The 22,965-nt window shown below is 39.8% G+C and overlaps 1 protein-coding gene across 12 annotated transcripts in view; it reads left to right on the plus strand.

The window, feature by feature from the left end:
* Positions 1-11,384: 11,384 nt before the first annotated feature.
* The window catches only part of SUSD1 (sushi domain containing 1), a 52,333-nt gene continuing 40,752 nt past the window's right edge, over positions 11,385-22,965 (plus strand). For 3 of the 12 annotated variants that reach the window (XM_056324581.1, XM_056324591.1, XM_056324592.1), the window contains exons 1-7: positions 11,387-11,746; positions 13,696-13,827; positions 15,031-15,186; positions 15,854-16,006; positions 17,272-17,448; positions 19,859-20,038; positions 22,073-22,252. In XM_056324581.1, the coding sequence (XP_056180556.1) occupies positions 11,662-11,746; positions 13,696-13,827; positions 15,031-15,186; positions 15,854-16,006; positions 17,272-17,448; positions 19,859-20,038; positions 22,073-22,252 (1,063 nt within the window). In that variant the 5' untranslated portion in view covers positions 11,387-11,661. Of the gene's footprint in view, positions 11,747-12,337; positions 12,540-13,695; positions 13,828-15,030; positions 15,187-15,853; positions 16,007-17,271; positions 17,449-19,858; positions 20,039-22,072; positions 22,253-22,965 lie in introns of those variants that run through there. The other 9 variants (XM_056324587.1, XM_056324593.1, XM_056324586.1 and 6 more) reach the window with 8 other exon arrangements.

Here is a 22,965-nt window from a genome sequence, read left to right on the forward strand (position 1 = left end):
GTGTTTTGGGGAACAAATGGAAGTGTAAGGTGTTTTTATATAAACCCCCAATTGTTTTGTATATTTCAATAAGCAACAGCTTTAATTTGTAAAGCATCTTCTGGTATTGCATAAAAAGGCTTCCATGCCTGTTGAGAGGACTTAAAGCCAAAAAGAAGATGCAATATTAAAGAAACCTGTTTTCTGACTGTGGTGTAGGTAGTTAATTTGATTTTGTTTATACTGCATTATATTATGTTTCTTTTAGGTTAGTGTATTTGCTGGCTACTTGGTCTATACCTGACTCTTTTCCTAACTCTAGGAACTTTAATTTTGTTCCATGCCTTTTAATAAATGCCATTACAGCTGTACTCACTTAAGTTTTCCTGTGTTCCTGTCTGATGTGTTTGTTTTTTTCTTGTGTTATAATTATGCAGCTAATTTTTATTTTACTTTCTTTAGCATGCATGACCATCTAAGCAAAGGGGTTTTTATATCGAAAGTATTTTAAGGGGACTAATGCAAATCTTCAACAAAAGTTGAAGTTCAGCAACACCTAAACTTCCCCCTGAGCAGGGCAGTAATTTTCATTTTCAGAACAGAAATATATTCTACAGCCCTGAGCCAATACAGCAGTAGAACACTGCTTAATTCTTTGAGACAGGGATGAGGGACATCAGGCCTTGGGGTCTCATCAGTAAGAATTCTTTTGTTTCTTCTCTTACCGTGCTGAACTTTTCTCTAGCCTTAGGATTCAAGCTTGTATCATTTGCACAAAGATATAAAAAAATGTAAATAGTAGCTGAAAAAGATGGTCAGCTTTCAGCTTCCTGTTTCTCAACTTCCTTGTCAATTGCTTTTCTGCTTGTCTTTCTGTGTATTACACAACACTAATTAGGCTCTTTTATTCTTGTATCCAAAATTTGAGATTGATGGTAAACAGGCAATAGTATTAAGCAATAGATACAAGTATGTGGATGATGTGGGGAGTGCAGCACCTCTTTCTGAGCTAAAATTCTCAACCAATCTGACAAGGATTAAATGTCTGCCACCAAGTCCAAGCCTAGCAGGTCTTGAAGAATCTGAGGTCTCAGACATGCACTTAATGACTGCCGGTGTCTCGGGATTAGGACTACAGCACTGATCAAATCTGTGCTACTACCAATCTCTGAATAAAGATGCTTTTGCAGGAACAAAAATCTAACTCAGTTTAGACTGTACTGCAACTTTCAGCAAAATGCTTATTCTCCGAAGGCTAGCTATGTAGTGCCCAAGTGTAACTCCTGATTTTGTCCTTGATACTTAAATATTTGCTGAGCATTCTGGAGAAATTACTAGCTCTTGGTGGCCAAAATGTGGCTTCTTTATTTATTTTGGCCAAGTCTGCCTGAGGAAGTGTGGTAGGAGAGTGGACTTCCTACCTGTCTTCTCCTTAATGAAAAAGTAAAACTTCCTCTTTAACCAAAAAATAAATACCATCTCAAATTCTTGTCTGATGCTGTTGTGCTCCTGTAATATAGTGGCAAGTAATTATTTTTCTGTAAGTAGTTAACATAAGTGTACATCTTGGAAAATAAAAAATCACTTTTAAATAGCATGGATATAAAATTTTTCATACCAGAATTTGTTCTGTTACTTACAAGCTGAGACAGAAAGGGCAGTAACTGGTGAATTTGCCAACGGATAAGATCTCATATGGTTTGGATCAGTCCCAAAAGATTACTCTACTGCCCCAGGGCTTGCCCATTTACAGAGCTGGAAACAGGACAATACATGTTATAAAAATAAACTAAAAATCCCCTCTTGCATTTTCCTTAAGTGTGCTTGGATATTTGGCCTTGAGTTCTTCAGAGTGTAACGGATGAGTATAAGTATGTGTAAACAAAAGGTATGAAAGTGGAAGTCATGTAGTAGAATATATAGGTGAGAGGAAGCATGGGAGGTATAGGCAGAGGGGAAAAGAGACCTCGGAGGAACGAATCCTCCCAGAGACCATTTGCAGACCAATGCCTTTGATGTTAAAAGATAAACTCTGCTCAGATGCTGCAAAAAACAAGGGAAATTGTCCATTGACAATGAGGACAAACCGCTTTAGTGTAGTGTAGGGTAGCAACATGAGTTGCCTGACTCCAAAAGGAGAGTAATACTTTCATCTCAAGTTAGTGATCATTCCCAGTCCTTAATATTTACTGCTTAGTCCAAGTAAGTTTATCAGGGACACCCTTTTAGATCTTGTTTTTTATTTCCAGTCTACTTCAAGTACAGCTGGTCAGTGTCCACCTGAGAGAATCTTAGCCTTTAATGCAAGCATTAAAAATTATTTGGTTGAAAAGCAAAGACTTATCTTCTGTGGTAGCTACATTAAATGTACTGTGTAAAGTAGTTTTCCAGCTATGATTTAACTGGTTCTGTCATGTGTGCTATATATTACTTGTATGAGGAAGGGTGTATAACAGTTTTTATTGAGAGTTTTGTATGTTGGATTTTTCCTGCTCCAGAGCCCACCTCGGTCTGAAAAGCCAGATTATTCCATGTTTGGAAAGTTTTTTTTTAAAAAAGAGGACTGACTGAAGGCTATTGCACAATGCAGCAGGCTAGTAGCTCTGTGCTTGGATATAGTTCCTATTTCTACCTTGTGATGGTGGTACCTGGTACACACCTAGAGAGCTTATTTGCAAACACTGTTTGGTGGCTAAGTACTGCCTTTAAAAACAAAAACGAAGCTTTTTTTAAAAAAAGCATTATCTTAACACAGAAATGATACAAGGCTATCTCAAAATACAAAGAAATTATGATAAGTCTTTTGTTCAGTACTATGAATTCCGTTGATGATCTGGGAAAACTGTAGCTCCATAAACTATTTTAGTCACAGCAATGTGGGTGGGTGCTTGGAGGGAGGGTTGGGGGTTCTTTTCTAATCAAAAACTTTCAGTTAAGTATTGACAAAAAGTTGAGATTGTCAGGTTTAGTTCTCCCCAAAGAGCATGGCAATGTCAGTCGCTGGTTTTTCAGCATTTCTAACCTGTTCATTCCTTCCCTCCCCTCTTATTTCCAATTCTCTCCCACGGCCAAATTGCTCAAAAGTAGTATGAGATTTAAAAGCAACAATACAGTGTGTTTAGCAAACTGTCATTCCTGTATGCACAGAATCTGACTCATCTGCTCAACAGATTGGGAAATACCTTATGAATTTTGTAACTATGGTTCCTCATTTTACAAAGCTGTGAGAGTAGTTTTTCTGTTTAAGAGCAAAGTAAGTTTCTGAAAAGGGTTTGCTGCCTAAGTACTATATCACTTCTGTTAACTGAAAGTTGTTTCTACGTCTTCCTTCATATATGAAGTTTGCTTGTGTTACATACTCTTTTCCTTTCTGTGTGTGTATGTTTTCAGCATGACTGGATGGCTTAGAATTCTCCCTTGCTGAGGCTTTGATTATCTTGCCAAAAGTATAAAGCATTCACGCTGTTTCTGTATGTGTTTCAAGAAGTTTACCCTCTTCCTCAGAGCCTTCATTAGTCTGTCAGATACTGAACTGGTCGAAGATTTTGATAGGAGACCTATCCCAACTATTGGGTGCCTTCCCTTTCAACAGTAATTGACAATACATTATGCTATTTGAGTTCCTGAGTTTAAACATCTCCCAGGATAAGATCTTTCAGTGTTGATTCATCCACAGGGATATAAAAGTTAATACATAACACCATGCTTCCTGATGCTAAGACTTGTTAAGGCATAAATGTCGTTGTCTTTCTGCGCTGGGTTGGCAAGTCACTGTCTGCCTGTCACAACATGGCCTGGGGTAATTTCACCTTCAGGGCATGCTATGTATGCTTGCAAGATTCCCAAAGTACATCCTGGAACTCTTTATAGAGCCCTTTATTCAGGATTCATGCAGGACTATGACTGCTGCTTCTGTAATTGTTTTTCTTTGAGGAAGGTATTCAGTTACTGTGCATCTTTTTCTTTAGCTGTTACACAAGCTGCTTATTCTACAGGGCTTTGATTCTCTCAACTTTATATTATGGGAAGATTATATTTTTCACTTAGTTTTTATTTTGATGCATCAGATTTTAATCAAGGCCCTTGAAAAATACCCCCTGGTGTTTTAAAGACTGGAAGGAAGTGTAAAATCACTTAACCTGGATCTTAATGCACAGTGTTATATTATTAAGACACTTATAAATTAGGATATTTGGTTTACGTACTGTATAATGTCACAGACTACTTCAAATGGGTATGAAATAAATTCTGTAATTGTAATTAGACAGTGAGTTGATGTACATAGCAAGAAAAAAATACTCAGCCTAGCGCGGAACTCAACAGACAGTAACCATTTAGTTCCCACAGACTTACATTATTCAAATCTCAAGTTCTTCTGGTGTATAGAAAGTTCTCCAAGAAGGCAAAAAGAGGATTAAGTGTGGGAGTAGCTCAGTAACTACTCCTTAGAGATGCGTAGTAGCCATATGTTGCCCATATCAAGTTCTGTTGTGGAGGGAGAGAGAAGTTTTTTTAATGTTTGCGGCTTTTCTATATACTTTTCTATGTAAGATTATATTTTTAATGGACTTTTTTTTGCCTACAGATTTAAAGGTTACAACTGACAATGCATTGCAAGACAAACTTTGATTTCTTCTGCAGATTGATCTATGGGTATTTTGTGTATTCAGACAAATTTCATTTGTCTCAGTTTCCCTCTTCATGATATCATCACAGGAGTTTTGAGAGGAATGTTGTGCATGATCAAAACCAGTTGCAATGCCTCTTCTGCAACTCAAAAATGTATTTTAATTACAGGATCAGAAAAGTAGTCTAGGTAAAGCACTTACTGGTGCATTGTATGCTTACTGATTGCCTTGTCCAGATTAATTTTGGGGGAATATTCTAGAATGCAAGTTGCCCATGCATTCCTCAGGAGGATAAGCTACAATAGATTTAAAACATGCCCAAAATTTTTATTCTGGATCTTAAATATTTACTGTAGGTCCAAGTGGTCGCTTTTATACACTTAGTGATCCTTCTATGCTTATGATTCTAAACATGATTATGTAAGTGAAAGTTGAATTGTTTTGAGTAAAGATTTTGTTGTTGTTTTGAGTAAAATATATGCTCAGAAATCTGGATTCCTAAGAACTGGAAAAGCTGCTGTTTGAGAAATGTTGTGCTGGATAGATCTGTCATTCAGAGGCCAGCAGAAAAGGACAGTTCATATGCAGTATATTTTAATTTCATGATAACCTGCAATAAAACACTTGCGTTGTCATTAAGGAGTGTTTTTTTCTGTACGAAGAGGAAAAAAATAACCGTAAAGGCAGAGTAGGTTATTTCTGAATTTCATCATTTCCAAGATGTAGCTATTATTTCTTAGGTACAAGGTAAATTAATAATGTCTATAGATGTTCCTACAGTTCTAATACGTATGTTGTGACGGAGGGAAGACACAGTCACCCAATATGAGTGATCAGCAGACTTCATTTATTGTGCCTTACAGTCACCTTTTATGCCTTGCTATAATTAGCTCATACATATTACAAAAGTTAAGCTCATTATTGGTTAGTTGCCTAAATACCAAGCCTGCCCCTAGTTTCTCTTCTGTAGTTTTCTGTTCCCACCTGCAACATTCTTTTCCCACCAAAATCTTCCTGTTACTGTGTAACAAGAACAGCCGAAGACAGTGTATTTTTGCTTTACTTCAGATAAGCTGAGAGCGATGTGCATTTCTGTCCAGCCAGCTAGACTATGTTTATGTGAACTTTTTCAGCTAGCCAGTTATCCACATACGTAGACATCTCTAAGTGTTTTTCTGCCAGCAATGCTTTGTTTTTTTCAAATATCTCACCATAACACTGATCACAATTAAGCAATAGCTTAGGTTCAAATACATTTTCCCTGTTCCCTAGCTATTGTGCCATCTACGGTGACTTCCTGCCTAAATTTTCAGATTAAAGCAGGAGTGATTACATTTAAAGAACAGTTTAATTTTGGAAGTATCTTCATTTGGAAATTCTTTAATCCTAGACAGTGCTTTAAAAAAAAAAATGCTCTAAAAGCCAACAAATACATGTTTCAAATACTTGTGTTTTTGTGGACTGACAAGCAGTATCCCAAGGCCAGTACATACAAAAAGGCATTTTCAGGCACAGACCCTTTATCAGAGATGTACGCTAATCTCCCTCATTTTGGGTCTACATAAAATGAAACAATTGACAAGTCTAGTTGTGTGAGTCTTTTCCTCCAAATTTTTAGGACTCTTGAGAATGTGAACACCTGTCTCCCAAATACTTTCTTTTGCTTTTATAGAGAAGTTTCCGTCATCTTCCAGCATAACTCTGATCCCTAATTTTTATTTAGGTACTATTGACTGACATGTACTGTGTTCATGGTGGGGAGAAGCAGTCAGTAGACAAATCCCAGTAAAGGTCAATGATTTTGTCATTTAGCTACTGTATTTTTGTGGTGCAGTAACAAATGTTCAGTACTAGACAGAATTCAACCTTTAATTACTGTGGCAAGTAGTCTCTTGTTGCCAATCAATTTCTGGACAGCAGCATTATTGATAGACTTGAAGAGTCTTGTGGGAATATTGTAAACTATTTGAAGATAAACAGGGCTGTCAGCCTTGCAATTAATATTAAAAAAAACCCCCAACAACAAAAACCAAACAAAAAGCCCCCAAAGCACCAACTAGGTGACCTTCTATTGCCCAAGAAATGTCAATCTTATGTCTTTATTACAATTTATGACAATATAACAAATGTCATCACCCAGGTTCTTTTTCTTTTCTGATTGCCAGTAAATGAATTGAGTTATACCTAATCAAATTTTGAAGGACCAAAGAGCAGACCTCATGCTGTGTTGTAACCAACAAAAGCACCCTCTTTTTGTATGCCAAACATGAATGCATAATGGTATGAAACTGAAATCCAGCTCATCCTGCTGGCTTTGTGTTCCCAGAGTCTAAAAATGCAGTAACTTGAGGTGCTTTCTAATTAAGATAACAGTTTCTTTTAACTGGATAAACAGCATGTGAAAGCTGCACTGCCTACAACTCAGGGAGTGAAGGTCAAGGTATTTACTATGAAAGGCTTGGTTATCAGATTCTTCTCTTGCCCATTACAAAGTGTTGATGCAAATATGAGATTCCTAGGTGGCAAGAAACAGTTGGTCTGTAGGGAAAGAAGCTGTGGGAAAAGAACCCCCAGGTGCCTGAAAAGGTAGAGGAGAACTGCTTATAGTGTCTAGTCAACATTTGATTTTGCCTTCTTATAAGATATGTGTATGGATTTTTTTTATTTTCATAGATAATATAGTTTGACAAGTGCCAGTATTTCACATTTAATGATTATAGGACTTCTAGACTGATCTTGCCTCAAAATACAGCAAAGCTAATGGTAAGAGAGGGATAATACAGTCAGTGGGATTTGGTTTTCTTCCTGTACCTATAAAAGAAACTATAATTCACTGTTGACTTATCTATTTGTTGTTATTAAGATTTGTGCAGCTGCAATAGGAAGACCAGCACCTCTGTGGATAAGCTTGGGGAGCCTAGCAGAGCAGGAAGCATTAAGCTCATTGCACAATTCTTTCTCTTCTGATTTTAGCAGTTATTCTAGGATTAGTCTGTTCATCTATCTGGAGTTAAGAAAGTGACAAGACTTTTTTTTTTTTTTTTTAATCCTGTATGAAGGGGGTGCTGTTACTCTTTTTTTCTTTACTTTTCCTTAGTGACTTTCTGCCTCTCTCAACTATTGCCTTCCATCAGCATAGCCCTCAAAACAATGACAGAGCTTGTGTATGATAGCATGGAACAATCAGAAGCAATGACTAGTCAGCAGCCTTCTTCCGTGAATATTCCAAGATCCAGCAACATTAGGATGCTGCCCCATAAAGTGATTGACACTAAGTCCTTGTGGTTTACAAATTGGAGCAGACTGTGGTGACATCAAAGTTTCTATCTGAGAAGTTGACATTGCAGCATCTCATACCCACTTATATAGTATTAAGCCTCAACAAACCTATGTAGGAATATTACCTCAGTTTCACATTTAAGTGGGGGCGAGAAGTGAAGAGAGGCAGAAAGGGGTTATCTTATCAAAGGTCACAGTGAGTTTGTGGCAAAGCTCAGTTTAGGCTCCTACTCCTATGCTAAAACCCACAGATAGCAGCCCTTTTGCTCTGTAGAACTGCTTTTCTGATTAGCAGCAACTGTCAGCAGGCTTTATCACCTACCGTGCTCTAGCTACGAGATGTATATGGCATGCTCTGATGTCTGTTTCATCCAGGGCCTATCCTCCAGGGAAATTGTATAGGAGCATTCAATATTTAAGGTTCAAGTTTAGGTATCTCTCACTAATTCTTTTGCAGAAATTCTGCTTCTTGACTTCATTTGTCAGGAGTTGAGACAGTGTCATAGGGGCATCTAAGAGTACAGACAGAATTGCTGCAAACAGCTTGAGAGGTAGTATTTCCTTTGTAGCAAAAGTCATTACAAGAAGATGCTTTTCTTCCCTAAAAAAAAAAAAAATAAAAATACTGATGCATTTTCATTAGAAGCTGAAGAGGGTAAGCCAATTTTTCAGTTATTTCTGCTTCACAATTGCTGTGCTTATTCTGGAAATTAAGTGGATAACCAGAAACCAGTTATTAATCTGATTAAATAGGCAAGAGAGGCAGAATTCAGATGGAAGGAACCTTCCATCAGGTTGTAGTTACTCTTTTCATTGATAGCTGGAAAGAAGTGCTTGGTAGCAATATGTCTGAGAATGCAACTGCATTATGAATAGCTGAGTTATCTGTTAACAAGGATGAATTACATTTATTCACTCTGAAGATGTTTGCTGTGTCTTTAAAAATATGTTTGCTGAAAAAGCCATTAGTATCAAATATTTTGTCTTTATATGTAAGAATATGTAGCATAATCTATGCCAAACATCCTTACAAGAAGAATGTGTTTTAGATGACATAGTAACATTCACTTTCTGCAAAGGAGACAGAACAAATACAGACAGCTGGGGCAATGTTTAATCCTGCTTGCCTTTCTGATTTTCAATTATCTCCATTTAGACAGCTGCAAGGAAAAAACTGCACAGGAAACTTCCAAGTGTCTCTGGATATATTCAATTGCTTTGACCATCGCAACTATTTTCTTTATCACAAAGAAGAGAAATGGAAGCAAATAGTGGTACAGATGCCTTCAGGGTAGTGAGATTTAATTCTGGCAGGGACAAAGGAAACATTCTCATTACAAACTAGGTCCTTCAAATTTGACAGTGGAAACACCCTGTCAAGAACAGAAAATCTATGTGAATATTATCCTGTATTTTCATTACACATTTTGCATGAATTACACTAGATTTGTCTAAGCTGTAAGGATCAGCATGTTGGGACACTGATCTGTCTTACCCTCCTGAATCTTTGTCTTCCTAAATGAATTAGCTGACAACCTGGGCAGGTGACGTCAGGGCACAAGTGATCTATGACTCATGTCAGTGGCTGATTCAAACCTGGGTCCAGATCATTGTGCTGGTTTTGGCTTTTGGGAGTCTGTTGTGAACTGAAGAAAGACGTAACAATTTAACTAAAAGTTAAATTCAACCTTAGATTACCATTTTCAGATTACAAAGCGAAGTACTGGAACAGATTGCTTAGGAATGCTGTGAATTTTACATCACTGTCACTATGAAAAACAAGTTAGACAAGTATGTCAAGAATCATTTATGTAGAGTTGATCTTGTAGAACAGAAAACCAGAAAAGATGACCTCTCAACATCTTTTATGACTGTGCTTTGAATTTAGATATGGAAGCAACATGTATGTAAAGTAGCCTTTGTGTGTCATTTTAATTATTTGGTTCTGAAGTATGTCTTAAACAGCAACTAATGGGCTGTTTAAGACATCCGAGACTGGAACAAAACAAGGTTTGTTTCAGTCTGCATCCTGCATTTTCTTCAACTGATACACTTCCTTGTTACTTTCTTTAAAGAATGTTTATATTGCTTTTTTAAAAACTTGTTTTCTTTATAAATATAATGATGTATTTCTTCAGGCCTCCTGCCAAAGATACTTTGCTGTTTGCTGTGTGAGGTGTTTATAATTATGAACAGGTGTTCCCACTACTTTTTATAAAAAGAACAGTAGAAATTGCACTGATTACTGGGTCTGCAACTCAGTGGGGTGCTAAGGGAGAGAAATTATTTTCCATATCATTTTTAATATGCTGTGCAGAACAATTGCTCTCTGAATCATTCTGTATAAACTACATGCCACCATTGAGAATGAATGCCTCCAATGTCAGTAATTTAAGACAGAAATATGTAGTATTGACATCTGTAGCTTGTTACTCCAAAAGCAGGGCTGCTTGTGATCTAACTGGCCAGCGCTGAAGAATCAGGTCACTTTGTACCCTGGTCAAGATGAGTAAGGGTAGCAGAAGCTGGATAAAAACGTATACACTTAAGCAGGCAGAACAGTAGTTAAAATACACAGGGACAGACCAACTTACATAAATAAAAGTAAATAAAGCTGATTGTTTTATGAAACTGGGGTTTGTTTCTGTTGAAATCAGACACAGATTGGTCTTTGTCGTGGTAGCGCACCAGGAACCGGTGGGGCTTGTGTCACTCAGATGCAGTGGTGACGGAAGCCTTGTCTGTGCTAGCACTAAAGGGCACTGACGTAACGCCAATGCAGCCAGTGAGCAAACCTCTGTCAGGAGGGTCCCTGGTGGCCCCTGGTGCACATCAAACGTGCCTGGATCCATCTTGCTGTTGGGCTGCCCCCATTCATCTCCTTGGCACTTCCCTACTGGAGTCACTGGGCGATGGCAGCTGCAAACACCCCCCCTTAGGCCACGCTCTGAAATTCAGGCTGGCAGTGCTGCAGGACCACCAGGAGCTGTCGGAGGGTCACCGTCCCCCGCAGCAGGAGCCTCCCCAGGCAGCACTGCCGGTACCGGTGACAGCACAGCTGTGGGCTTCGCCGGCGCCGCGGCCGAGGCCTGCACCGAGGAAGCGTCGCTCAGCGGCAACCCCGAGGGCCGGTGGCGTGTGGCCCCCCACCCCCGCGCCTGAGTACCGCGATCGGTGCCGACCCCGCCGAGCGGGGGGCAGCCCCCCCTGGCCCCTGCTCTCCGGGGTGCGGGCCGGGCCAGGGGGACCCCCCCCCGACGGCGGTCAGGGAGCAGTGCGGCTGCCGCGCACAAACGGGCGTAGCCGCCTTCCCCAGGGATGGCAGATAACCCTTCCCGCCACATCTCCGGGCCCCGGACCCCGGGCCGGCCGCTACCGACCGCAGCAGCCCTTATCGGCTCTGCCACCCGCCCGGCCGCGGCGGAGGCGGTGTCCTGGGGAAGGAAAGGGGCAGTGCCAGGGAAGATGTAAGAAACCGAAAAGGGAAGAAAAGCGAGGGTTTTAGGGCGAGGGATCTTCGGCCGAGGGAGGAAAGGGGCCTCGCTGAGGGCAAAGCCGGGGGGGGGCCGCGGGCGCGGCGGCGGCGATAAGGGCCGCCAGCGGGTGCCCCCGCCCCGCCGGGAAGCAGGCGCTAGGGGCAGCGCGACGCCCTCGGCCCGGGGACCGCGGCCTCCCGCCCTCCCCTCGGGCCGCCCTCCCCTCTCCTGGCCGCGGGGAGGATGCGGAGGCAGCGGGGCCACACAGCACCTAGGGGCGCGGAGGCGGCGGCGGGGACATGAGTCCGGGGGGCGGCCGGGCGCTGGGGCCGCTCTTGCTGCTGCTGCTGCTGGCGCTGCCGCAGTGCGTGGGGCGGTGGCGGGGTAAGTGCGGCCGCTCCCCGGGCCCCCGGCCGCACCCGGCGCCGGTCGCTGCGGGCCGCGGCTGGGCCGTGAGGGCGGCGCCCCTCGGGCGAGGCGGAGAAGGCGCGAAGGGGACGGCGGCGGCGGGACGAGGCGGGCGGCGGCGGGAGGAGCGCGGCCCGGCGGTAGGCGCCTGACCTGCCGGCACGGCGGCAGCCGGGCGTTGGTGGTGAGGTGGAGGCGGTGGCGGGCCGTGGTGGGCGGCTGCCCGGCGAGTGGTGAGGGCCATGGCGGCAGCGACCCCCGCACCTGCTGGGCGAGAGGGCCTGGCTGGGGCGGGAGCTGCGCCTGAGGGAGGGCTTGGCTGGTAGGGCTGGAACCGTGTGGTGACTTCGGTGCCAGAGTGAAAAATGTTATGGTACTAAGGGTAAGTAAGTCGTAAAGTTTCATCCGTAGTGGTCGGGGCTGGGGGGGGTGGGGGTGACGACGATGACACGAGCCGTGTGTTATCTCCCGGAGCAGCAATCTGAGGAGGACACTCCCATGCCTTATCAGAAGATTGAGGTATCATGAGGAAGTTCTTACTGTGGCTGTGCGTGAATTTATTTTTCTGATCTAGGTTGGCTGCCGTTGCATGCTGACAGTTGCCTTCTGTCCCTGTTAGGAGCACACACTAAAGTATATAAAAGCATTGAGAGTTAGATGTAGGAATCAATGATGCTTCCCACAAGTCTGAAGGCACTCGGAAATGCCCTGTGAAGTAGAACTGAAATGCTGCGTGTGGAAGAGCAGTTTTATCACAGTGGTAAATTTGGTGCATAAAAAAAGCTGGCTGGAGTGTTTAGCTGCCCTCTCCTTCCAGTTACAGTTATGTATGTACACACTGTGTAAAGTTAGGCACAGTTTTGTCAAAAGCTGCTATATATGCAGTGACATTTGTATTCTGTAAGAACTGCACCATCTTTATCAGTCTTTGCTGTCTTAGAAGAGTGAAAATTTCCATACAGCTATGTGCGGCCTCATGAGATAACATCAGCATGTGCAGTATTAGTTTGATCTTTTAAAATGTAATAAGAGTGTAAGCATATCCATGCTTTGTCTACATTCAAGCCATCCGTTCTGAGGTTTATAATTTGGAAAGTCAGTGCATGTATGAAGATAACAAAAAGAGCTTTCAAAAATGGAGAGAAATGCATGTAACACACTAGAAGTATGAATACAAATGAGAGAAGCTCATATTTTATTACAGTCTCATGTATATTTATAGCCCTATCAAATTACAATAAATTGGGTTGTATATGATATGCTGCTAAACTACTTCTAATATAAAATGATTTCTAAAATGACTTTATTATAAGTGAAGTCACTGAAACCGTAAGGTCGTTGTAATGCCAGGGTGAAAAGTCTTATGTTAACTGAGGAGAAATTACTTTCACTGACTTTAAGTCATTTTCCTCCTGGAAGCATTCGCAACATCATTTTTACGAATAGCATTTATACCATATGCATGTTGATGATACAAAATACAAGTAGATGGATAAATAGCCCAAATGTCTATGCGTAAGTAATAGAAACAATAGAATAAATAAGGAAACAAAGACAAAAGGGAAAGAAAAGGAATATGGAGAAAAGATCAATGTTGGATGAAGCTGTTTATTATATGTCTCATAAGCCTTCCTAACTGCTGAAAAGCTGATTTGCTTGTTGTCAGAGACTAGATGGTTGGAGACAACTGGTGTAGTTATTTTGTTTAATCCTTTCTGTTTATTTTTTATCTTTGGTCTCTGAATACTACGGCTGTGGTTTTCTTGCAAATTTGAAAACGGGGTGGGAGGAGATAGCGTTTTATTCTATGTCTTTTAATCTGGATGTTATCCTCCATTCCTTGCCAGTTACCCATACCAGACCACCATTATGGTCCGCTTTAAAACAGAGCAAAAAAAAGTAACTGTGTCTTTCTGTTCTTAAAGCAGTTGTGAACAGATCCATTCCAGATGTCTGTGCAACTTGCCACATTCATGCTACATGTCATCAAATTGAAGGAAAAAGTGTCTGCATCTGTAATTATGGATTTGTAGGCAATGGAAGAACCCATTGTCAAGGTAGGCTGCCTGTTCATAAAATGGCAAGAAAGTACATTCCTAAAATGTTCTTTCTTGAGTAATATTATTGAATTTTTCAAAACACGGTAAAAGCTTTCTTATTTCCTGGCAGAATTTCCAAAACAGATAATAGGTGTGGATTGTTTTCTCCATGCACTGCCCCCTCCCCTCCTGCCCAGCTATCCATGAGCTGTACTTTACTTGTACTTGATGTAAATATAATTTTGTACTTAGTTGCTTAACTATTTTATTCAGTTTCTGCTATATAGTGAAGGATTTAAATTAATTTTGTCTTAGAAAATGTAGGGGTTTACCAAACATTTACTTCTAAAACATAAAGTACTGGAATGGTTTATTTAATATTTTTTTATCCTAGCTTCAGGAATAGAAACTAAATATGATGGGCTTCACTTAATTCTTCTTTTCAACCTATGCTTCATTGAACTGAAAACTAGATAATAAAACTGACAAAAGTAGCACATTTTTACTGATTTTTCTAGTTCTGGGTAACTAAAAATTAATTTCAGAAGTTGAAGATCTGTTCTTAACAGCGTGCATATATACACAGATATGTTAGGTGTGTCTGTTACACGAAAAGTGTTGTTCAGCATTGTTTTACTACTGTAGCTGATAAGTCCTTTTAATCCTCTCTCATACATGACAAATCAGTATGTAAATCAAAGGATGATGTCAAATGCTGTGTCTGAGTGTAGGTAATAGCTTACCACTGCTTAAAGGCGAAGGTTTTCCACCTCTTATCTCTTCCACTCCATCTCTTCCCCTTCTTTCACAAGCCCTGGCACCCACTGGGCCCTGCACAGAATTCAGTTTTCTCATTATTGTGGGAGAAAGCAAGCTGTATATTTTGCCATGTTAATTCTCTGCCAGTTGGGTAAGGTCAGCACAAGCTTCATCAAGTGCTGCAGCCAGTGTATGCCACAAGGAAGAGCAGAGGTGGAGAGCAGAGCCCTCTGGTTTCAACAGCTCATAGGTAACTCAGGCTGTGTCATGAAACTTTATTCACAGTTTCACCCAGAGACAACCACCTCTGTTGGTGTAAATACTCCAAATTAGTAGCAGTGTATACATCCCAAATAACTTAGACAAAGTCAGGAGAAGTCAGATTTCACAGGAATGAGTGAGGAGGGAAGGATACTCTACTCTTCTTAAGCTCTTTCTACTGTGTTTTAAATGTGCTGACAGATAAAGATGAATGCCAGATTGGAGCCAGCAAGATCTGTGGAAATCATACATTGTGTCATAATACACACGGAAGTTTTTACTGTGTTTGCCTTGATGGATACCGAGCCTCCAACAACAACAAGACATTTATTCCCAATGATGGCACTAACTGTACAGGTAGACATCGTGAAGGAACTTGAGCACCAGGAATCCAGAACTTACTACTGCACAAATCTGTTTTTCCCTGTCACTTTATAACTTGCTTTCCGAAACTGTATCAGAGCACTTCTTGTGGTGGAGGCAGACAGTGATTTGACATCTAGTTTCTAACAGCCATGAATTAGTTCCATTTTGCATTCTTTGCTGTGTTACAAATTAATGCTTCACAGTCGCATTCAAGTGATAATCTTTCCAGAAGAAGCAGCTAGATTAGAGAAAATAAGATGACCCCTATCTTTCCCCCAGAATGTCATACGTATGTTTACTGTAGAATTAGCCAGCTCCTTGTTATGGTGGTAAACTGTTGCAGCTGATTAAGATACTTGCAGACAGGAAGTTTTTCTGGGGTTGTTGTAGCAGGAGGTAACGCTGGAAACTACTTGGCAGGTAAAACAGAAACAGTTGAAAAGAAAGCTTGCTACAAAACTGAGAGTCTCCTCCTTCCAGATGCTTGGACACCAGGCAATGATAAGCTCCTTTGTTTCCTAGAAAAGCCATCACAAGCTACATAGAACCCATTATGAAATGTTGTATTTGTTTTAAGCTTGGGTCCTAGATTAGCTAATTAAAAAAAAACAAACCCCAAATTATTACTAAGTTTGTATATATTTCTCTGAATTTTTAGATATAGATGAATGTGAGGAGTCTGGGCTCTGTGGTCCCAATGCAAGCTGCATGAATACTGAAGGAAGCTACAAGTGTTACTGCAATGATGGTTATAAATTAGAAAATGGAGAGCATTCTTTTCATCCAGATGAAAATATAGTTTCATGCAAAGGTGAGAGTCTTTGGATGCTGGTTTTGCTATTAGATAAAATCAGGTCTTATGTGATATAATAGTACCTGCTCTGACCTGTGCTTTTAAGTCTGCATGGCAGAAGCCCTCTCTGTGGACTTTGCTTGCTGTATGAGTTTTTATTTCTTGGGTTCAGTTTGTTCCAGTGGTGTGTGGATGGTAGGGTCGACACCAGGTATGATTTCTACAGGCTCTCAGCAGTGGTTCGGTTGTGTAGGGTCAGAGAAGCTTAATAATGCTCTGAAGGTGATGTAGTTAGTTTCTGAATAGGAAGAAAGTGTGGTATAATCCATTTGCTTATATATTCACAGTGCATGAAGGGGAAGGGCAGAGAGGATAAACAGCTGGTAAGAGAGGTCATAGGAATGAAACAAGTCTAGTGGAAAGGAATAATAAAATAATAGTTTAGCTATTTATTACATACTGTGGCACCTGCATAAATAAACTTTTCTGTTTATCTTGCCATAACAACCAAAAAAATTTCAGTTTGAATCTGTTCCTCCTTTCTTCTTAGTGTAGATTCTCACAGATGCAAAGTGCTAGCAGTGTAAGCTGTAGTTGTCTAGAGTATGTAATGAACCCAGGCATCCCAGGTGGAAAGAACTGCCTTGATTATGTCCAGCTCTCATTTCTGAATTATTGCAAGGACCATCAGTAAAGCTCACTGCCTGTGGTCCATCCAGTTTTTCCAGCTGGAGTGCTCTGCTTCATTTTGCCAAAATCACTGATAATCCTGCTTATCTCACAGTCTGTGTCACTTGCAGAGTTGGACAAAGGAGCTGAAGGTGTGTAGCTTTTGTATGCAGGCTGGTTCAGTGTGATGAAGGAATTGAGGACCGCATTTCATTTCAGTGCATCCACAGTGCTTCACTTTTTCCATGCGCAGGGAAATAAGGCTGTGCATTGGGGCCTGAAATTTTCCTCTGGTGTTGAGGTACCATTCAGTCATTGATGTAACGAGACTGGCACATGTAAAGCACCATCACATTGCAGTGTCTTCTCTTTGTTGTTGTGAATGGCTCCAGCTGTATGTTAGTAAAGATTTAGATCCAGTACCTGGATCCATGTGCTCCTTCAACTGTGGCCAGTACAACTCTTCAACTCTAATAGTCTACCTTTTTGGCGACCCCTCAGATTCATCAGATTTGGTGTAGTTTGTGACGTGACCATCCAGTTTAGCCCATTTTAAAGTGTTTTTTGGTTGTGATTATTGTACTGTGAGTTCTTTTGACCCAGTCTCTTTGCAGAAATTGGATGTGGTTCACCTCCTGAAATGAAGCATGGCTACATTGTAGGGAACTACAGCTTGCTACCAGGAAGTGCAGTTCATTATGAATGTAAAGAAGGGTTTTACAGCAACGAGGGGAAGTTCTCATATTGCACTGCAAACGAAACTTGGGAACCTTCCACTTTAAGCTGTAAAGGTGAGAAGAGTCTTAAATCTTTCTTAAATTCTTTAAGGGAGTTTATGCATAAGAGGAAGTGTGTTTGTGAGACAGTCGACTGTTTCCTCAGTCTGAAGGGTAATTTTCAAGATCTGGCTATTTGCAAAAAAAAAAAAAAAAAAAAAAAAAAAAAGATAAAATTGTGCCACCTCTTCTTGTTAGTGTAGTGTCATTTTTGATGCTGATTCTTGTGTTTTTATAGATATTGCAATGTGTCCTTCTGCCTGTGAACCAAGGCCTAGAAAACTAGATTTCTGTAGCCTTTCGTGGGAAAAGCTACTGAGTTGGAAGGCATCAGTGACCTTTCATGAAAAGGAACAAATTTTCTGACAGCTTGTGAAATTTTTTTCCAGGGGTTGACAGTAAAGAGAGGTGTCATACCACCCCTCATCTCTGGATAGCCTTTGTGATTTTAAAAGCATTTGCATGACCACATTTCCCATGACCATCTTTGAAACTTCCACTTGCTTTGGTGTTCCAATTGCCCATTCTGTTGAAGTATTGCTGCTTACAAGTGAAGGATTATCTGTTCCTCTGCGTATTTAGAAAGTCTATACATTAGTTAAATGACACTTGAAGTGCTAGCTAAGAGAAGCTACAGCATATAACAATTCTAGGAGGGAGAACTGTCATTATCACTTAGGGAGGAGAGTTCCTTCTCTCAAAATACAAAAGCCCTCTTGGTTTCTAAAACTTTCCCATTTTCTAACTAACACACAGACACACACACACACACATGAAAGTGGATAGAAATGTGAGGTTTGTATGTGTGTCTATGGGAAGTGAATACATTAGAATAAAGATGCTAAATCACTGTGGCTGAGAAAAGTGAAATATTAAATATCACCAGAAAATTAATAAGAAGGAAAAGATAAAACAATACAAAATTACTGACATAAAAAATAAAACAGTTGAAATGCCAGTTTTCTCAAAAAATAAATAAAGGACAAGGAATCTGAAAACAAAAATGAAGTGCCCAAAGTCTCAAGAGGTCTGTAAAGAAAGCTTGTGGGATGCAGTCCTTATGAGTTGTTGGTACATTTGTTTTATATTAATATTCTTCAGTGATTGCTTTTTCATGTAGTTTTTTATATCTACAATCAAACAGTAGGCCAGGTCAGAGTTTCTGAACACATCTGTCATGGTTAATTGAAATAAAATACATCAACCACCAAGAAACAGCCCACGAATCTGAAATGACAAACCTATTTCCTCTTGGTATTGCAATCTCTTTTCCTGGACCTCAGTTAGGACTTCTCTTTTTGTAAAACCATCAGGTCTGATTTTTTTTTCTTTTTAATAGTGGCAAAGGCACCTTTAAATAGTTCTTTAAATTCCGAGAATTTTCTTGTTAATTATTTATTGCTAATTCAATAATTTCTTCTGGCCAGGTGTAATGTCTTCTTTTTCAGAAAAAGCAGTGTTTGTCTTTTGTCTTCCTTCTTATTGTGATATAGGAGTTTTGTTTATATAGTCATGATGAAACTGGCCATTGAAGGTAGGTCAGACTCGGTAAGGTGTGTGACCTAACATCAAGGTACTGTAAGTGGGGCAGATCTCCTTGTTTTATTTAAATGTAAGTGTATGGATGTAACATGTCTGTGAAGAGTATAGCTTCCCTGGAATATTAATAAAAAAATTGTCTTCAGATGAAGTAAACTGTTGAATGTGATGTTGTGTCATGCTAACGTGAGTGCCTTTTAGATGGCTTAGAAAATACCTTAGAAAAAGGACATCTTGTCAAACAAATTGCTTTTTGGTACTACCTGCTTTGTTTTATGCATTTGTAATTGACAACTTGGCATGTTTGTGAATAGACCAACTATTACAATATGTTTTGAACATCATGTAGACTCTGGCTTTAACAGGAAGCTTTTGTATTGTATGCTGTAACCTCTTCTATGGTTTTGCCTTTCTTGGGTCCTTGTGCACTTTTTAGAATTTTACTTCCTAAAGGCAGTTTCTGCTTGTCTGTCTCCCTCTGACTGTTGCTTTCTTCAAACGATACAGAACCAGCTTGCCACTTGTAATCAGGATTGTAAAAGCAGGAGAATCTTAAAGATTAAAGAAAAAAAAAAACCAAACAAAAAAACAAAACCAGGCCATTTTCTCTATATTAGCAGCCAGGCTGAGGAAGGAGTCACAGATTTAGCAGGCCATTCTGAGAGAAAGATAGAGAAGTCATTGTGTTTGGAAGCAGCTCTGGAGTAGCTACAGCATGCTTAGTTACATTGGGGGTGTTGCAGAGGACATGAGGGAGTGAGTGTTGGGTTACTGCAGGAAAAGAGGCTTAGTTGATAACAACAAAAAAAATACTCGCTGAGTGCAGTTGTCATTACTTATGCTGCTTGACTAACAGATTTATCTTCCTCTTTATACCTCTCCCTAGGTGTGGATTGTGGGGTTCCACCTTCTGTTTTAAATGCACATCCAGTATTTGTAACTGGGACCACATATGGAAGTGAAGTTATTTATAGTTGTGTCGATGGTTACTTTGTTGCAAGCGGCAATCAGACTGCAGTCTGCAATGCCAGAGGACAGTGGGATGGCACTGATTTGGTGTGCAAAGGTAAATGAAATTTGCCTTCAAATTTATTTGGCATAGATACTGTTACAACCACCATAATAAATCGCAGACATCAGTTAGAGACATCCTCTTTGGGTACTCAGATTATACAGTCTTCTGGCATATGAAGTTCAGTCACAAAATAAAAGTGGTATATTAAACAGGGGTTTTTTTTTAATCTGTGCTGCTAATGAAGCTGCAATAAATTATTAAATGTTAACATATAAGACCAAAATCCCAGTGCATGTCAAGCATTGGGATTATCATGAAATGAAAATTCAACCTGAATTCCTGCCATTTTTCTATGTCAATATCTATGCTGTGGTTGAAGCCACTGCTCCAAAATTGAACCGCTATTAGCAGTTAGTGTCCCCTTAAAATTCCCATATTTGACCAGTTACCATTTGCAAACTATGACTGCTCAAGCATGCTATTGTTATTTGACATGACTCATAAATCCCTTATGTTACTGCGATTTGGAAGAGTGCAGCCTAACAAGTTCCTTGACAAAGGGAAAAACTCAGAAAAGAAGAAGAAAAAAAAGGTATATTTAAAAAAGAACTATTTTGCCCACCAAAATGTATAGTCTATTTTTTTACTCTGAACTCATTAATTAATTAATGTGACCTCAGGATAATTACAGTCTTCAGTCAGTTTTTACATTGGCATAACTTCACTTTTCCATTCATTGGGTGATAAGTACCTTTTCAGTTTAATCCAGCAGGGTAGAGTCTTCTGTTCATTGCAATCAAACATAGTAATTTTTTTGAATATGCAATTTATATGTTACAACAACTCTCTACTTTTAGAATTTTCTTTAATATTCTTATTCTGTGTCACCAGTCTAAACAGAAGGTTCAATATGTTGCACAGAAACATACTTCTGCATTTATGCTTTTCAGTCTGATTACAGGATGGCTGTGGACAGATAGCTGGAGTTAAGCAGCAGTAATTTTTGTGTCTCATCACATACTGTCCTTCTATAAACTAAGCATATTCTTTGCATGTGCATTAGTTATTCTGAATATTGTTCTGACAATTTACGGTAGGTACATACATTCATACACACTGGGATATGAAAAGGAATGTAATCGTGATGGTGGATGTATTGGCCATTGCAATATCTGTTTAACTTTTCTTTGAAAGGCTGTACAGATCTTGATTCTATAAACTTTGTTTTTCACTTCTTTGTTTTCCTTTGTATGAGTAGAATTTCAGAATCACTTATTAAACAGTTTTAAAAGCACTTGTTTTCTGCATATAAGCTTTAGTAAAAGTCAGATTTTAATTCTTACATTGTTTACTTCTTGCAAGTAAAGTGATGCAGAATCTTTTATTGGGGTCTGGTGTTCATTGTGGATTTGAAAGGGAATTTTAACCCTAGTAATATTCTATTGATTTGTCTTCACTCTCTATTCTTTTTTGTTCCATAAATTTATCATGGAAACCTCTGAGCAAATGAATTAATTTATAAGTGCTTTAGCCCAGCTTTCTAATTATCTCTAAAGTGGTCTGAATAATCCATCAAATTTTCCCCCAGAAGTGCTCTTTGTGCTTGCCTGTTCCAGCTTCTTTTTTTTTTTTTTTCTTAAATCCACTGGCAAAGGAACATAACCTTCTTGATGCTGTTCTTTTACATCACTCCTTGGACCGTGTGTTGTTTTTCAGATCTATTGTTCCTAATCATAGGTAAAATAAAGGAATAAACAGCATGTGGAGGATAAGACAGTGTTGCAGGGAGATAGATCCATTTGTAAAAATTTGCTTAGAGATCCTTGTTCTCCATTTCTAAACAGGATGCTTTTTTGTTTTATTTTTTATGGTTCATCTTGAAGGATAAGTGTTCCATCTTGCTAGAAAGTCTCCAGTCACAGAATTCTGGGTTCTAAAGGGCTAACCTGACTTCTGGAAATCCCTGGGAAGTGAAAAAATAGTGAAGTGTTACTTGCTGGAACAGTTAATCTCTCTTCTTAAACACATTGATATGCCTTACTTGTTTTAATTTTCAGGTTTTGATACACTGTTTTTCTGTCCCAGAAATAGACTGTGGCAAACCTTTGCTGATTCCACACACAGAAATGACCTGGGACAACTCTACCACTCTGTGGAGCAGAGTGTACTATCAGTGTAAAGACGGATATTATTCTAATGGAGACAGGAATTTTTCAGAATGCACAACAGATCAGTCATGGGAGAATATTACGTACATATGCAAAGGTAAATATTACTGTAGGAGTTGCCGTGGGATTTGCTATTTATATAGTTTCTCATTCTTGTTCTGAAGGTAGGAACAGGAGGAAGGATGAAGGCAAGAAATCCATTTCTGATTTATGATGTAGGGAATGTGGTAGTACTTTGGATGGAAAGGTCGTGGAAGAGAATTTTAACTGGGCAACAGTTTCTAGTGGATGACACAGATCTTTCTGTTAGCTGTCTAGCTTTTTATTTCAAACAGAAAGGGTCTAATGCAACTGGAGTTTTATTGCTGCACTGAGAACCTTCAGCTTTAAAAGCCAGGAGAATGTCACTAGATGAACACAAGGCATTTAACACTGTTTTTTTGTGGCACTAATAAAGTGCCCTGTGATGAATATAGGGCAATGGAATCCAGAACTTTGGTCCTTTTTTGGTTTTTTTTTTTTCCTCCTCTCATAATGCCCAAGGTAAACTTTGCTCATGGTTGCCTTTCCAACCTAGATACAGTTGTCTGAATTTCAGTCCAAAAGGATTTTCTGTAAAAGAATTGGGCCCTGAGAAGGGAGATACGTAACAAAGATGTCATAATGTGGGCTTGGAAACAGGATGCACTGACATTTTAATAGTAATAGCAAAAAAATAGCAGGTTTTAGACTATGGCTGTTGTGTTCCTTAGTGTTGTTCTGTGTCCTCAGAAAGACGTATCACAAGATAGCTCTACAACTGTCCATCTC

The sequence above is a fragment of the Falco biarmicus genome, chromosome Z (assembly GCF_023638135.1).
Source record: "Falco biarmicus isolate bFalBia1 chromosome Z, bFalBia1.pri, whole genome shotgun sequence".
NCBI classification, from domain to species: Eukaryota; Metazoa; Chordata; class Aves; order Falconiformes; family Falconidae; genus Falco; species Falco biarmicus.